General features: G+C 37.4%; 1 protein-coding gene across 1 annotated transcript in view; it reads right to left on the bottom strand.

The window, feature by feature from the left end:
- TMEM260 (transmembrane protein 260) overlaps nucleotides 1-16,282 on the bottom strand; it is a 70,912-nt gene that overhangs the window by 17,951 nt on the left and 36,679 nt on the right. Inside the window, 6 exon segments of the mRNA XM_069596695.1 lie at nucleotides 8-179; nucleotides 2,404-2,573; nucleotides 5,394-5,508; nucleotides 7,033-7,116; nucleotides 12,702-12,742; nucleotides 14,267-14,446. Of these exon segments, the coding sequence (XP_069452796.1) occupies nucleotides 8-179; nucleotides 2,404-2,573; nucleotides 5,394-5,508; nucleotides 7,033-7,116; nucleotides 12,702-12,742; nucleotides 14,267-14,446 (762 nt within the window).

The raw sequence follows: 16,282 nt of genomic DNA, 5'->3' as shown, positions 1-16,282 counted from the left end.
TACTTACTTCCTGATCCACTAATGAAATATCTGGCCTCAGTCCCTCACAATAATGCATGTAACGGAGAGAATTCCCTGGTAGATCTCCTCTGAGTAAGATAATTGCATCACGAGGCATGGAGGATAGAAGGTTCTTTGCAAATTTATCAATCACATAGTTGGTCCTTTGGTCACAAATGCTAAATAAAAGGATTTAAAAATATTAGAATAGCAACACATTGTTTTGGTTTTAATAAGACTAGGCTTATTCCCCACTCCATTCCTTTCCCATTATACAATTTATACTTAGTGTTTTAAATATTCTAACATATCTTCTAAGAGGACGCATATATTTCAAAGGGAACACTACCAACTGGGGAAAAAAATGTAGAACTAATTGTGCGAGTGAAAAAAAGCAGCATACTGCTTTACTTCTGGAATTTATAATCATTTCCATAAAAAGGGAACCAGTTAGTACTCAATAATGAGTACATGTTACCCCTAAAAACATATCCAATTTCACTAAAAAGAAGTAAGGTTTCTGATTCCACTTGGAGTATAAGGTAATTTCATGTTAATTCCATTTGGTTCAAAGGGATTTTCAGAAACACAAAAGGAAATTTGCCAGTTTCTGGCACAAATTTGCACATTTGTCTGACTCTCTTGCATGTAAAAGTTGATTCTTTCTACCACTTCCCTGGATCACTGGCTCTGTGTTCCTCTCTCCCTTTTATACTGAAGCTGATTATCACTAGGGGATGAACCCAATGAGAAAGAAGGGAAGGAATAATTTGTTGAGATATTTACTTCTCTTCAGGCATTATTTACTGTTGCCAGCAACAGCAGTATAGCTCTTTTCGATGATGAAGTGGACTTTATAACTTCAAAGGAAAAACTGGCATGAATTCTCAGAGCCTTTCACAAAAAATGAAAACGAATACAAGAGAGAAAAAGCATCAAAAAACTGAACAAGCAATGTCCTTCCTCTTATTATCAGGTCCATTACATGTAATGGTGATAAGAAACACAGCCTAAAGCTGAATGACTGAGTTAGCATCACAAAGCAAATTCATACTTCCAGGAACAAAATACTATCCCTGCCTTTGTAATTGATGATGCAAATGTTTCCTACCGTGATTCCCTACTTTGCAGGGTGATGCCTCACCTTTTGCCACCCAGCAAAGTTCCATTCACCTGGGGGCAAAAATAATCCAAACCAAACCAAGCCACCCAGTCTGTGCAGGCATCCCTGGTGTGGAAACTGAGTTGCCCTAAAGACCTGAGCCAGGAGAAGAATGGGATAAAAGAGGGGTGGGAAACACACTGTGGGCCTGGCAAACCCTTCTTGAGCCAGCTATGGAGTTGTATCAGGAATCTGCCTCCCCTTCCCACAAGGCCCCTAACATGGCTGCTCCTCGGCATTATGAAGTACATTGGCTTTTAAAGTACCAATCAAATCTCACTATAACAAAACTCCAGCAGACTCTTCCACTTCTATAAAGTTTATTCAATATTACTGCAAATAAATGAACTATCATCCAAGCCTTTACATCTTTTACGTTTGACTGACATTTACATCATAATGGTCATTAAGCAGATTTTGAAAAATACAAACACCACTAATAATGCATAAGGGTTAAGAAACTTGCAGAACTTTGAGTATTCAAAATATTTAATATACACTACTACACAGTATACTAGATAAGGGCCAAGGATTACTCAAAAGATAAATTCTTTGAAGCACAAAGTGAATTATTTTAGGGCATACAAAAAAAGCCCAAATTGGGACTTCCCTGCCAGTCAATGAGATGGCTGGATGGCATCAATGACTCCATGGACATGAGTTTGAGCAAGCTCCGGGAGTTGGTGATGGACAGGGATGCCTTGCCTGCTGCAGTCCATGGGGTCACAAAGAGTCAGACATGACTAAGTGACTGAACTTAACTGCCAGTGCATTGGTTAAGACTCTGTGCTTCTACACAGGGAGTGCAGGTTCGATCCCTGGTTGGGGAACTAAGATCCCACGAGCCTAGTGGTATGGCAAAAACAAACAAAAGCAAAACTTCAAATGTCTTTACTCTCCATCTAAGTGGTATTTTAGATCATGGAATTTTACATATACTCCACAGAGCTTGCTCAAACTCATGTTCATGGAGTCATTGATGCCATCCAAGATTCTACAAAGTAGCTCTAGGATCCAGATAGTTTACAAGCACCACTTGAACCCCTGTTTGCAATGCCCTGAAACTACACATCACTCATGCTGAGATTCTTGTTCAAAGGTTTAACATCCACTGCATTCAGATCAAGCTATCTCACTTTGAAAGCTAGTGAAAGGTAAAGATAAAACAAAGCCCTAGAATCTAAATATCCCAAAAGTCTCTGGCCAGAAAGCTACTTTTCATAAAAATAACCATGTATTACCTATAGTTAGAATATATTTGGCAAGTTACAAAAAGAATTGCTGAAAGCCATTCCAGATACTGAAGCCCATTGGTGTTGAGCACTCGGTTACTCTCAGATACAAGGGCAGCCAAACCGATGCCAGCAAGGACAGCCACCACTGCATTGCTCTGCATCCAGAATCGTTCCACCTGTGAACGAGGCATGGGAACAGTGCATCCAACTGACTGTTTTATGTAATCAATCAGTTATTTATATATTTTAAAAATATACTGCATGCATCTAGTTGCTTATGCCTGTGTCATTTATGTCTTAACTGACTTTCCCAACTCAACTCCATGTCACTTGATTTTTCCATTTTCAAGCATTCTTCCTTCCCTGTTTGACATGTGGATCTCCCTTTTTGGATCCACAAAGTCTTTTCTATACTGCATACTTAACCTTGAATTCTTTATCCTAATGTGCAAAGTTGAAGAGGTAGAGAAATGCTTTTGCTTAACTCCTGATGTTTCCTTCCATGAGAGTGAAGTCGCTCAGTCGTGTCTGACTCTTTGTGACCCGTGGACTGTAGACCACCAAGGTCCTCCGTCCATAGGATTCTCCAGGCAAGAATACTGGAGTGGGTTGCCATTTCCTTCTCCAGGGGATCTTCCCAACCCAGGGATCAAACCCAGGTCTCCCGCATTGCAGGCAGACGCTTCAACCTCTGCGCCACCAGGGAAGTCCACCAGTACAACACTCTTTCCCTTCACTTATTTCTCCTGGAAGGATTGTAGGGACTGAGCTTACTGGAGAGTCTGGGAGTTGGGCCTGAAGAGCTCTCCTCTTTCCTCTCTCTTTCTCTTGGAAGTGAGTTGCCCACAGGAAGTACTTGTCCAGGGGCAGACTCTGGGGTGAGGTGAACTGGGGAGGGAAGAGGCCTGTCCTGAGCAGCACTGCTTGTGACTAGATTGTTTAGGGATACAGGATGAGGAGGCTCCATTGCCCACAGATATTAACCGCAGTCTCCAACCCCATCATTATTGGTAACAAAGGTGATTCTCCCACCCAATGTACTGGTTTATCTTGTTCTCAACTGATTCAGAACTCAGGTACTCAAATAAGGTATTATTCATCAGGTCTCTTGGAAATACACACACACAGTTGGTTTCAGCTGCTATCTACATTTACATAGTTTCTGTTATAAGGAGAAGAAATACTCTAATTTCAGATATCGTAGTCAGGGAAAATTGAAATATACTTCTTGTTTTGTACAAGTGTGGACTGGTGAGGTAAGAAAATAAGGGAATATGTTGGTAGAGACCCTAAGTACAACCCATATTTCTCTGCTATTTAAAAAAGTTCCAGAAGAAATGTGAAAAAGAAAGTGAAAGTGTTAGTCACTCAGTGGTGTCTGACTCTTTGTGATCCCATGGACTGTAGCCCACCAGACTCCTCTGTCCACGGGATTCTCTAAGCAAGAATACTGGATTGTGTGCCATGCCCTCCTCCAGGGGATCTTCCCAACCCAGGGACTGAACCCATGTCTACTGCATTGCAGGCAGATTCTTTACCAGCTGAGCCACCAGGGAGGCGCAATCCCCTAAAACATTACATTTAAATACAATCCCAACTTCTCATCCTTCAATGTGAAAAAACCATTGAAAACATTATAATTAAACCAGAAAGGAATATTCCTAAGACAGTCTTACAGGATACTGCTCAGTAGCCATAGCCATTGTATAACCAAATACTACCAACATCCCCCACTAAAAAAATTAAAAACACCATTAATCCTAAAAAAGAACCACCAAAATTTAATACAATACCACAACCAACACCGCCACTTACAATTAACATGAGCCCCCCATAAATAGGTGAAGGTTTTGAAGAAAACCCCACAAAACCAATCACAAAAATAGTACTTAAATATGAGGGATGTTATCATTATTCTTACATGGAATTTACCACAAGTAACCAATCCATTCTGAAGGAGATCAGTCATGGGTGTTCTTTGGAAGGAATGATACTAAAGCTTAAACTCCAGTACTTTGGCCACCTCATGTGAAGAGTTGACTCATTGGAAAACTCTGATGCTGGGAGGGATTGGGGGCAGGAGGAGAAGGGGATGACAGGGGATGAGATTGCTGGATGGCATCACTGACTCGATGAACGTGAGTCTGAGTGAACTCCGGGAGTTGGTGATGGACAGGGAGGCCTGGTGTGCTGCGATTCATGGGATCGCGAAGAGTCGGACACGACTGAGCGACTGAACTGAACTGAACTGAATGATACGAAAAGCCATCATTGTTATTCAACTATAAGAACACTAATGACCAACATTTGGAATCACACCCACTAATAAAAATCATCAACAATGCATTCACTGATCTCCCCACACCATTAAACATTTTCATCAAGCTATTTAAAAAAATTCCAGAAGAAATGTAGTGGTTCCTATTAACATATCTGCAAGCACACATATAAAATGACTAACTTAAATCTACCTTACATTTATTTTTCTATTTAACTATTGTGCTAATGAAACAATGCTTTTTTCCACCCCCAAAAGAGGCCTTAGCCTTACCTATTCAATAATTTAATTTTGATTTGTGATCATGTATACACAATATCAGGGCTTCACTGATAGCTCAGTTGGTAAAGAATCCGCCTGCAATCCAGGAGACCCTGGTTCAATTCTTGGGTCATGAACATCCCCTGGAAAAGTGATAGGTTACCCACTCCAGTATTCTTGGGCTTTCCTTGTGGCTCACCTGGTAAAGAATCCACCTATAATGCTGGAGATCTGGGTTTGATCCCTGGGTTGGGAAGATCCCCTGGAGAAGAGAAAGACTACCCACTCCAACATTCCAAAGAGTTGGACATGACTGAGTGACTTTCACTTCACTTCACTTCATGTACAATTTTAACTATTTCTGAGACAGCTTGCCCTTCTACAAGATTCATGAAAGACAGATTTGTACATTCTTCACGAACTTTCTGGTCAAAGGATATATCTAGGCAAAACTTACCACACCCATGAAAAGCGGTTTTGAAATATCTAAATTTGCCCTCCAGGCAAAGAACAATGAATAAATGCAAAACATTCCAGTGAAAAGCCATATTAATGATGGGCTTTGTCTGTCCCTATAAAAAAATTAAAATATGTCCAAAATTACTTATGTGACATGAATATTAATAATATTAACAGTTACAAGCTATAGGAAAAATATTTGAAACTAAAAACCTTTCCATTTTTAAATAGAAACAAAGAAAGACCTTAGGCTTAAAAATGTGAGTTGGAATAGATAACCAGAACATAGTAATAAGCCACACTGCACTACATATTATAAGCATAACTTGGAACTATGCAGCAAAAAATATGAGATTAAAACTGCAGAAGAAATATAAATTACTAATCCTATTAAATTTAAGCTTAATTAAACATATGTAAAACAAAAGAATAATTTCATGCATCAAAATAATAAAAAATTTAAAAATGACAAATCTCAATGCTGGTGAGAATGAAGTTATATGAGAATGTATGTTAGTACAATGTTCAAGAAAAATTAATTTGATAATATATCAATACATCAAGAGCCTTAAAAAATATTCACATTCATTGACCCATTAATTTGATATGTGGGCATAAATCTTTAAGTAAGAACCAGAAATACTGGATAAGAATTAATCTATAACAATGCCTTGGTATTTATTTACAGTAGTGGAAAAAGTAGAAGCAATCTAAGACTCTTAAACTGGAAAACATTTAAATTAATTGTCCCAGGTTTTAGAATGGACTATTATACAGAAATTTAAATGATCCTAAGTATTTGTTATGGTATGGAAATATGCTCACTATAATGTTAAGGGTTAAGGAAATAAAATAATAAGTATATATTCAAATATACATTTATATAAGAATATACTCAATAGACTAGAAAGTCAGTAAACAAGAAATTAACAGAGGTTCAATTCAGTTCAGTCGCTCAGTCGTGTCCGACTCTGCGACCCCATGAATAGTGGCAGGCCAGGCCTCCTTGTCCATCACCAACTCCCGGAGTTTACCCAAACCCATGTCCATTGAGTCAGTGATGCCATCCAACCATCTCATCCTCTGTCGTCCCCTTCTCCTCCTGCCCTCAATCTTTCCCAGCATCAGGATCTTTTCAAATGAGTCAGCTCTTCACATCAGGTGACCAAAGTATTGGAGTTTCAGCTTCAACATCAGTCCTTCCAGTGAACACCCAAGACTGATCTCTTTAGGATAGACTGGTTGGATCTCCTTGCAGTCCAAGGGACTCTCAAGAGTCTTTTCCAACACCACACTTCAAAAGCATCAATTCTTCAGCGCTCAGCTTTCTTTATGGTCCAACTCTCACATCCATACATGACCACTGGAAAAACCACAGCCTTGACTAGACGGACCTTTGTTGACAAAGTAATGTCTCTGCTTTTTAATATGCTGTCTAGGTTGGTCATAACTTTCCTTCCAAGGAGTAAGTGTCTTTTAATTTCATGGCTGCAATCACCATCTGCAGTGATTTTGGAGCCCAAAAAGATAAAGTCAGCCACTGTTTCCCCATCTATTTGCCAAAATGATATAGTGACTATATTAATTCAATTAATGAACATGCAAAAAATAACAGAAAAAGGAACTACTTTACTCACTTTCTTGTTAAACATATATTTGCCCAAACTGCAAGGGCTTGAATGTTGAATGAGAGTTGGGTCCTCATATTTGTCACTTGAGAACTGTAAGAGACAATTTAATTTATTATTGGCAGAAAACAAATTTGCTAGTTCCAAACAAAGCATTCTTTACATACTACACCTAATTATGCAGTAAATAATTTTAAGACTGGGAGTCAGATTTTAAATTATTTTGTGTTCTTTTAAATTTGGGAGAAAAAGTACCACAAGAAAGAGCTAAACAGTTGTAAGATGTTTTTCAGTTGTAACACTGAATTACCAACTTATACTATTTGACCTAAGAACACATAATTATTTGGTGTTTTTGATATTGGTCTACTATAATGATTTATAAACCAATTTGTATCTCAGATTAGTTTGATAAGAAGCCATGTGAAACTGAAAACAAAACTAACTCAAATAATTTTCTGGAGATCCAATCATGGAGAAAAAAGGAAAGAGAATTGATCTCCAAGCATGCTTTTCGAGGTTATCTCCTTTCTTAGAAGTCTTCCTTGTTTTCTGTATTATTTGGTACAAAAAGTGTTTAAGCAATCTCCAAGAAATATATTTCCCCTTTACAATTAAATTCTTTCATTAACTAATAAACATTTTCCAAGTATTATCTGAGTTTTCAGATAGCTCTGGCAATCTCCAACTTTTAATGAAAAAATGACTCTAAACACTATCTCAAAGAACTTTCTTCACCCTACTGGCAATTTTATTGGAGAAAATGTAATGCCATAATTATGGAAACCACACAATGTGTATTTTACTAATGGAGACTCATCTACTATGAGAAGATAGCCTTACTCATTTTCAACTACACTTGAAAAATTGATTCCAGCATGAGGCCCATTTCAAACTATCCTTCAAAAGGAACGAAGTCAGTCTCAAAATCAATTTGTAGAGATCTGTTGCTTAAATGTAAGCTTTTAAACATGGTCACTGCCTAGGGTTAGACTAAATAATTTCCGTTATGTAATCCAACAGGATGGCAATTTAAAGATACGCATGGAGAAAGAACACAATTTGCTTGACTGGAAGAGGGTAGATGATTAGGTTAAATCATGTTCAAGAATTTTTTAGTAGGTTAATTATGAGTTGCCTTTCTTAACACTCCTGTCCACTGAAACAATTAAAGACTAGGAATTCTCTCACTCAGAGAGTGCTAGGATTATATCCCCATTCCACATATGACTTCATTGGAACAAACAGTGTGGGTGTGCGTGGGCAACACTTTGGTCAAGCCTTTTTTTCTGAGTATGTGACCTAACTGCTATTACTTCAATGTAAAGGAGACCTTTGAGTTCTCCCATAGGTGACTTTTACATGCAACTAATGAAAGTTAGATGTATGGTCTAGGATTACTCTTGAGGCATCTCTGGAGTTCATGTGAGGTTTGTTAAGACAAAATATATCAATGATCCTGAATGTGAAGACAGTTTTGGAAGGTAGGTAGAAAACAGCAGGCTGGGAGTCTTGGCATGGAGAAAATCCCCAAATGAGAAGCCGACAGACACTGATACAGTTGTCTTTATCTTTAAAAGGGGAACTGAGCTTCTTGCTACCTTCTCCCCAACAGAAAAGAAAAAGAAGCCACAAGTCTTCATCAGACATAAACAGAAATATTTAAAGTCAATGTAAGAATCTTAAAAGGTTATACAAGAATAAATGGTGGCAAGGAGGTATTTTCAAGATATAGTATTAAATGAAAAACAGCAGGCTAACAAAACAGAGTGTATATTATGATTCCATTTTTAAAAACAAGCAAAAATATTAAAAATATTGGAAGGATATAGACAAGAATGTTAATGGATTAAGAACAGTAGTTATCTCTGCATGCTGGAATTATAGGCAATTTTAATTTTCTTGGTTTTCTTACCTGTATTTTCTAAATTTTCTATAATAATTATGTATCATTTATTTAGAGTAGAAAGAAAGTAATTTAGAACTTCCCTGGTGGCACAGAGGATAAGAATCTGCCAGCCAACGCAGGCGATACGGGTTTGATCCCTGGTCTAGGAAGATTTCCTATGTCTTGGAGCAACTAAGCCCATGCACCGCAACTATTGAGCCCAAGCTCTAGAGCCCACAAGCCACAACTACTGAGCCCATGAGCCGCGACCACTGAAGCCTGTGCTAGAGCCTGTTTTCTGCAACAAGAGAAGCCAATGCAATGAAAAGCCCGTGCACCACAATGAAGAGTAGCCCTCACTCACTGAAACCAGAGAACGCTCACACAAAGCACCGAAAACCTAGCACAGTCAAAAAATTTAATGAAAGTAATTTAAAAAGAAAAGATCAGAGTATGGAAGGAAGCAAGAAAATCAGCAAATGAACAATATAGAAACTGCGAGAACATGTTAGCTACCTTACATATAGATTTAAAATATTTTCCCCATATTTTTAAAAGTTTGCAAGTTGTCCTGTGAATCCCATATTAATACTGAGATCACTTTAGTGTCAGGTAAACCTATTCATACTTAATTTTATATTGAAATACTGTAATATTACAAAATTGCTATAGATAATTTTGTTATCTTAAACTCCATAGGTTTTAAAGCAAATATTAACCCATTTTTCAAAGAACACTGAGAGATAATATAGATGAAAATATATTAAGCTGGTTCTAATAAGGCTGGATTTTTAAAAATGTGTAAGTCAAAAACAGAGCTTAAGGACAGCTTACAGGAAGTCTTAAAACATTAAATAAATTAATATTTGAAGCATTAAATGAATATTGTTGTTCAGTTGTTCAGTTGTGTCTGACTCTTTGTGGCCCCATGACTGTAGCACACCAGGCTTCCGTGTCCTTTACCAACTCCTGGAGTTTGCTCAAACTCATGTTCATTGAGTTGGTGATGCCATCCAACCATCTTATCCTCTTTCATCTCCCTCTCCTTCTGTCTTCAACTTTTCCCAGCATCAGGGTCTTTTTCAATGAGTAGGGTCTTTGCATCAGGTGGCCACAGTACTGGAATTTCAGCTTCAGCATCAATCCTTCCAATGAATATTCAGGACTGATTTCCTTTAGGATTGACCGGTTTGATCTCCTTGCAGTCTAAGGGACTGTCAAGAGTCTTTTCCAGCACAATTCAAAAGCATCAGTTCTTCAGTGCTCAGCCTTCTTTATGGTCCAACTCTCACATCCATACATGACCACTGGAAAACCCATCAGTTCAGTTCAGCTCAGTTGCTCATTCATACCTGACTCTATGATCCCATGGATTGCAGCATGCCAGGCTTCCGTGTTCATCAGCAACTCCTGCAGCTTGCTCAAACTCATGTCCATCGAGTCGGTGATGCCATACAACCATCTCATCCTCTGTCATCCCCTTCTCTCCCTGCCTTGAATCTTTCCCAGCATCAGGGTCTTTTCCAATGAGTCAGTTCTTCACATCAGGTGACCAAAGTATTGGAGTTTCAGCTTCAACATCAGTCCTTCCAGTGAACATCCAGTACTAGTCTCCTTTAGGATGGACTGGGTGGATCTCCTTCAGTCCAAGGGACTCTCAAGAGTCTTCTCCAACACCACAGTTTAAAAGCATCAATTCTTTGGCACTCAGCTTTCTTTATGGTCCAACTCTCACATCCATACATGACTACTGGAAAAACCATAGCTTTGACCGACAGACCTTTGTCAGCAAAGTAATGTTTCTGCTTTTTAGTATTCTGTCTAGGTTGGTCATAGCTTTTCTTCCAAGGAGTAAGCGTCAGCTAATTTCATGGCTGCAGTCACCAAATGCAGTGATTTTGGAGCCCCCCAAAATAAAGTCTCTCACTATTTCCATTGTTTCCCCATCTATTTGCCATGAAGTGATGTGACCAGATGCCACGATCTTAATTTTTTTAGTTAGTTTTTTGAATGTTGAGTTTTAAGTCAGCGTTTTCACTGCCTTCTTTCACTTTCATCAAGAGGTTCTTTAGTTCTTTGCTTTCTGCCATAAGGGTGGTGTCATCTGCATATCTGAGGTTATTGATATTTCTCCCAGCAACCTTGATTTTAGCTTGTGCTTCATCCAGTCCGGCATTTCACATGATGTACTCTGCATATAAGTTAAATAAGCAGGGTGACAATATACAGCCTTGATGTACTCCTTTCGCAATCTGGAATCAGGCTGTTTTTCCATGTCCAGTTCTAATTGTTGCTCCTTGACCTGCATACAGATTTCTCAGGAGGCAGGTCAGGTGCTTGGTAATTCCATCTCTTGAAGAATTTTCCACAGTTTGTTGTGATCCACACAGTCAAAGGCTTTGGCATAGTCAATAAAGCAGAAGTAGATGTTTTTCTGGAACTCTCTTTCTTTTTCTATGATCCAATGGTGTTGGCAACCTGATCTCTGGTTCCTCTGCCTTTTCTAAATCCAGCTTGAACATCTGGAAATTCATGGTTCATGTACTGTTGAAGCCTGGCTTGAAGAATTTTGAGCATTACTTTGCTAGAATGTGAGATGAGTGCAATTGTGTGGTAGTTTGAACATTCTTTGGCATTGCCTTTTTTGGGATTGGAAAGAAAACTGACCTTTTCCAGTCCTGTGGCCACTGCTGAGTTTTCTAAATTTGCTGGCATACTGAGTGCAGCATTTTAACAGCATCATCTTTTAGGATTTGAAATAGCTCCACTATAATTTCATCACCTCCACTAACTTTGTTTGTAGTGATGCTTCCTAAGGCCCAGTTGACCTCACATTCCAGGATGTCTGGCTCTAGGTGAGTGATCACACCATCATGGTTATCTGGGTCACGAAGAACTCTTTTGTATAGTTCTTCTGTGTATTCTTGCCACCTCTTCTTAATATCTTCTGCTTCTGTTAGGTCAGTACCTCTTCTGTCCTTTATTGTGTCCATTATTGCATGAAATAAAAACCACAGCTTTGGCTAGATGGACTTTTCTAGGCAAAGGCAAAGTAGTGTCTCTGCTTTTTAATATGCTGTCTAGGTTTGTCATTGCTTTTCTTCCAAGGAGCAAGCATCTTTTAATTTCATGGCTGCAGTCACTGTCCACAGTGATTTTGGATCCCAAGTAAATATAGTCTTTCACTGTTCCCACTGTTTCCCCATCTATTTGCCATGAAGTGATGAGACTGGATGCCATGATCTTTGTTTTCTGAATGTTGAGTTTTAAGCCAGCTCTTTCACCTTCATCAAGAGGCTCTTTAATTCCTCTTTGCTGTCTGTCATAAGGGTGCTGTCATCTGCATATCTGATGTTATTGATATTTCTCCCCACATTATAGTTCAAAGCAAAATAACAAGAAAATGATTGTTTAAATTGTGCTAAATGCAATGTTCTAAAATGTCTCCAAAAGCAAGAAGATATAAACAAAGAAAAAGTTATTTATAAAGCCACAATATATTGGGTAATTTTGTATTCAACTGAAAGTTGAAACATTTTCATTTTATAGATTCTATTTAATCTCCTAATAGTCTTATTCACTGTTGTATTTAGCGCTCATTTCAAGCTTTATGTTATTGATGGGATGCTAGAATATTTGACATTATACACAAAAACTGTTAACCACAGAGGTGAGAACTACTTCTCAGATGTACTGCTTCACAAAGTGATAAATTCAGAAATCCCTAAAATCATTTAAAGGAATTAATAAAGAATTCATTTAAAAATAGTTTAAAATATTTCATACTCACAGCAATATTTCGGACATACTGGATCCTATTTCAGATTTGGCCTGAACATAAAAGAGAAAAGTTTATTTGCACAAGTGTTAAACTGAAACTTTGGAAGGCTATTGTATTTTAACTACCCTGATTTAAAAGATACATGTTTTAAATATATGATGCAACTCCTCTTCATTCAAAGTGTTTATTTCAGAGTCTCTTTGGATTTTTTAAGAGAAGTCAATGAAAACTAAACACCGACATCCCTTAGGAATCATTTCAGAAATAATAATTGGCTAAAAATCAGTTAAACTCTTCCAGCAGGAATGATTAACACATTAATGAATTAACAGACTTTACACTTTCATTACAAAGTCTCTTTAAGCTCTTTTTTGGGCACTTTGATTAGAGCTCATTATCACCTGCCTATAATTTCACAATTATGTGTGAATTATACACGTTTTCAAATCTGCAATGGCCCTCAAGCAATATTTCAATGGAATAACCAATGTAAGTAAACCAGAGTATAAATTTAAAGCACCAAACCTTCTCAGTCAAAGAATAATAATTATCCGTTTATTAAATGATTTTTAGGAAATATCTCTTATATATAAAAACATATATAATCTATATTTAGGGGATAGTTTTAAAAAAAACCTATAGACTCACCATTCATTGAAGAAACAGAACTGCACAAATACCATATTTCACAGAGCCCTTGAAAGGGGCTTTCTTATCCCCTAGTGGTAACTATTACCTTGAATTCTGTGTTAGTTATTACCCTACATTCTAAAACTATATAGGTTTACTACCTTTTATGTATTATTGAGTAATAGATCATTAGTTTTGGCATGGCTTAAAATTTTGTTATGAATGGTATGCTTTAATATTGTAGTCATCTGAGATTTGCCTAATTCAAGTAAGACACAAAAAGTACAAATCATGAAAGAAAAATAGGATATAACTGTCTATTTAAAAATAAAAACCCATCTGTATATCCTTCCACTTTTCAGATAACCATTACTCACAAGCGCATTTAGTGTTTTACCCTAAACTATGTCTTAGGGAAAGCAAAGTCTTTTGAAATTCTCTGGAACATATTGTTCCCATTGAGTGAGATCATATTTTATGAAGCATTAACATATTTAGGTCTCCTACTAAATACTAACATGAACACTGTTCATCAAATATTTGGAAAAAAAAAAAGAAATGTTTTGGTCAAGGTATATTAAAATTTTTGAAGCGTTTTTCCTCTAATTGTTTCCAGATATTTTTAATAATAGACCAAGGGCCCAAATGATACCCGATGATAAAAAGACTGAAAAGCTTTCAGCTCCTGGGAGCAGAGGCTTTTGACTGCTTGTTATCTTGAAAAATATATTCAGGATACACAAAAGGATGTCAGATTAAGTGAGTCAGTTTTTTCAAACTCATGTGAAAGGCTACATTCCAAGGGGCAAGTCTGCTAGATAAATAATGAAAGAAAATTCCACATGCTGTCATGTGTCATTTTTTTTTTCTTCCACTCATGGTCCAGGCAGAACACTAAAGTTTTGCCACTTATTTCCTTAAAAGTGTTTGAAATATAAATTTACCAGACTGAATGTTCCATATTCTTCCCTGAGAAAATGTGTCAAAAATCCTAGCAATGTTGTCTGGTCTCCCCAGGTCCAACGAGCTTGATTGAGGTAGGATGAGACAGGCAGGTAGATATAGGGCAGCAGACCAGCAAAGAAGCACAGACTCAACTTCAACAGGGAGCCTGGGGAGAGTTCCTGCATTAGAGCACAGGGAGTCACATGTATCACAGTGTTTATTTTAGTCAGATTCATCCTGGAACTTCAAGAATACATTGAGGAAAACATCAAATATGTTTACTCAGAGCTGATCTCTCAATTTATATCAAGTCACCACGGAAGATGATGTTAAACCTTCTGATTACTGTGGATTACTAGGAAATTGCATCAGCCTGAACTCCTTTGCATGGCAAGTGAAATCTGAGTGAAGCAAATAATATTAGCAAAGACATGATTCTCATGTTTATTGCATCCTCTACACTTAAAACCATGTCATGACATGCAGCACTGCACAGCTGAGACTACCCACTTGGAAGTGATTAGTGTTGATTATGGTGTTTGACTGTTTTCAAAACTGCCCAAGATATTGTTCTAATACTGATTCACTTCATTATCATCATCAGGAGTAGGCTTTAACTATATATTATATTATGACTGCACATTAATAACATACTGTTTCTACAAGGGTTTTGGACATTTCATGGAAATCAGCACAAATGAAGCTAGTTTTTAAGTAACACTCAAGTTCATCCAAATGCTATTTTTTTTTCTCAATTTACAAAGGAAGAAGGAAATTTGTTGAATGCAACAATCTTGCCTCAAACAGAATATATTTCTCATCTGCAAGTTTCTTCTTTGCTTTTTTCTTTCTTGGCCATGTCATGTGGCATGCAATTTTAGTTCCCCTACCAAGGAGCAAGCCTTGAAGTAACTGAAGCACAGAGTCTTAACCACTGTACTGCCAGGGAAGTCCCACTTTTGCACGTTTCTAAAACCAAGGGAAACTGCCAAATTTTCACAAAGATTGAGTCCAAAAGAATTCTATGGTTGCTTTAGTAATTGGAAATGTCATCTCCTACAAATATCATGATTGGAAATTGCCAATTTTTTCTTTACAAAAAAGGGAAATTGATAGGTGACAATGAATATGAGAACCAAGATTTCCATTCATCAGAAGTAGAAAAGTAGTTGACTTACACTAGCATTTTCAAGTAAGCATTCTTCATTGAAAATGGAGTGTTTTTACTACAGTAGATTTTGTTTGACATTTCTAAAGTGGTAATGAGATTCATACAAAATGATGGGATAAAAAAATGGAAGAAATAACTAATCGAAGAATATGCCTTTGCTATTCTTAAAAGTAGCTTTAAAGAAAGTAAATGTTTAGATTTTAGCAGTTTCCGCACACTATAAAGTTCAGTTTAGAATGGCAAGACATAGTTGCTGCAGAATTTTCCTTTTGTGTGGGAAATAGAGAAATCAACACATGAGAACTATTTCGGAGAGTGCAGGAGAGTGGCTCTGAGTCCTAGCTGCATGTACACTGGAATCACCTGGGGAACTTTTAAAACTATCAGTCCTAGGGCCTCACACCCAATCAAATAAATCAGAATTATTTTAGGGTAGTGAGAGCACACAAAGACATACACACACACAAACACCTATTTACTTTCTTAAATCTTTCTAGATAATTTAAGCAGTTGGGGTTGCAACCAACTAATTTCGCCTTAGGTCACCTGAGCAGTCAGATCCAATTCCCTATCACTTCACTGGTAGATCTTATTTTCTAGACTCTGCTCTTTAAATAATAAAAATAAAAGGTGCTCTGAAGAGCCACACTTTCCCAAATTTCATCATTTATCAGAAGCTGATCTAAGTACAGGGTAAACAGGCTCTCAGATCAGGTTCCTAACTTGTCAGCTCTGGGTCTTGTATGTTTTACATGAGAATATGGCTCTCCCTCCAAAGACTTAAAACAAAAGATTTGCTTTTTAAGTTCATGCCAGAGAATGTGTATCTAGCTGCACCTTCTCT

The sequence above is a fragment of the Ovis canadensis genome, chromosome 7, assembly GCF_042477335.2.
Source record: "Ovis canadensis isolate MfBH-ARS-UI-01 breed Bighorn chromosome 7, ARS-UI_OviCan_v2, whole genome shotgun sequence".
Taxonomy (NCBI): domain Eukaryota; kingdom Metazoa; phylum Chordata; class Mammalia; order Artiodactyla; family Bovidae; genus Ovis; species Ovis canadensis.
This window is presented reverse-complemented; position numbering and strand designations above follow the sequence as displayed.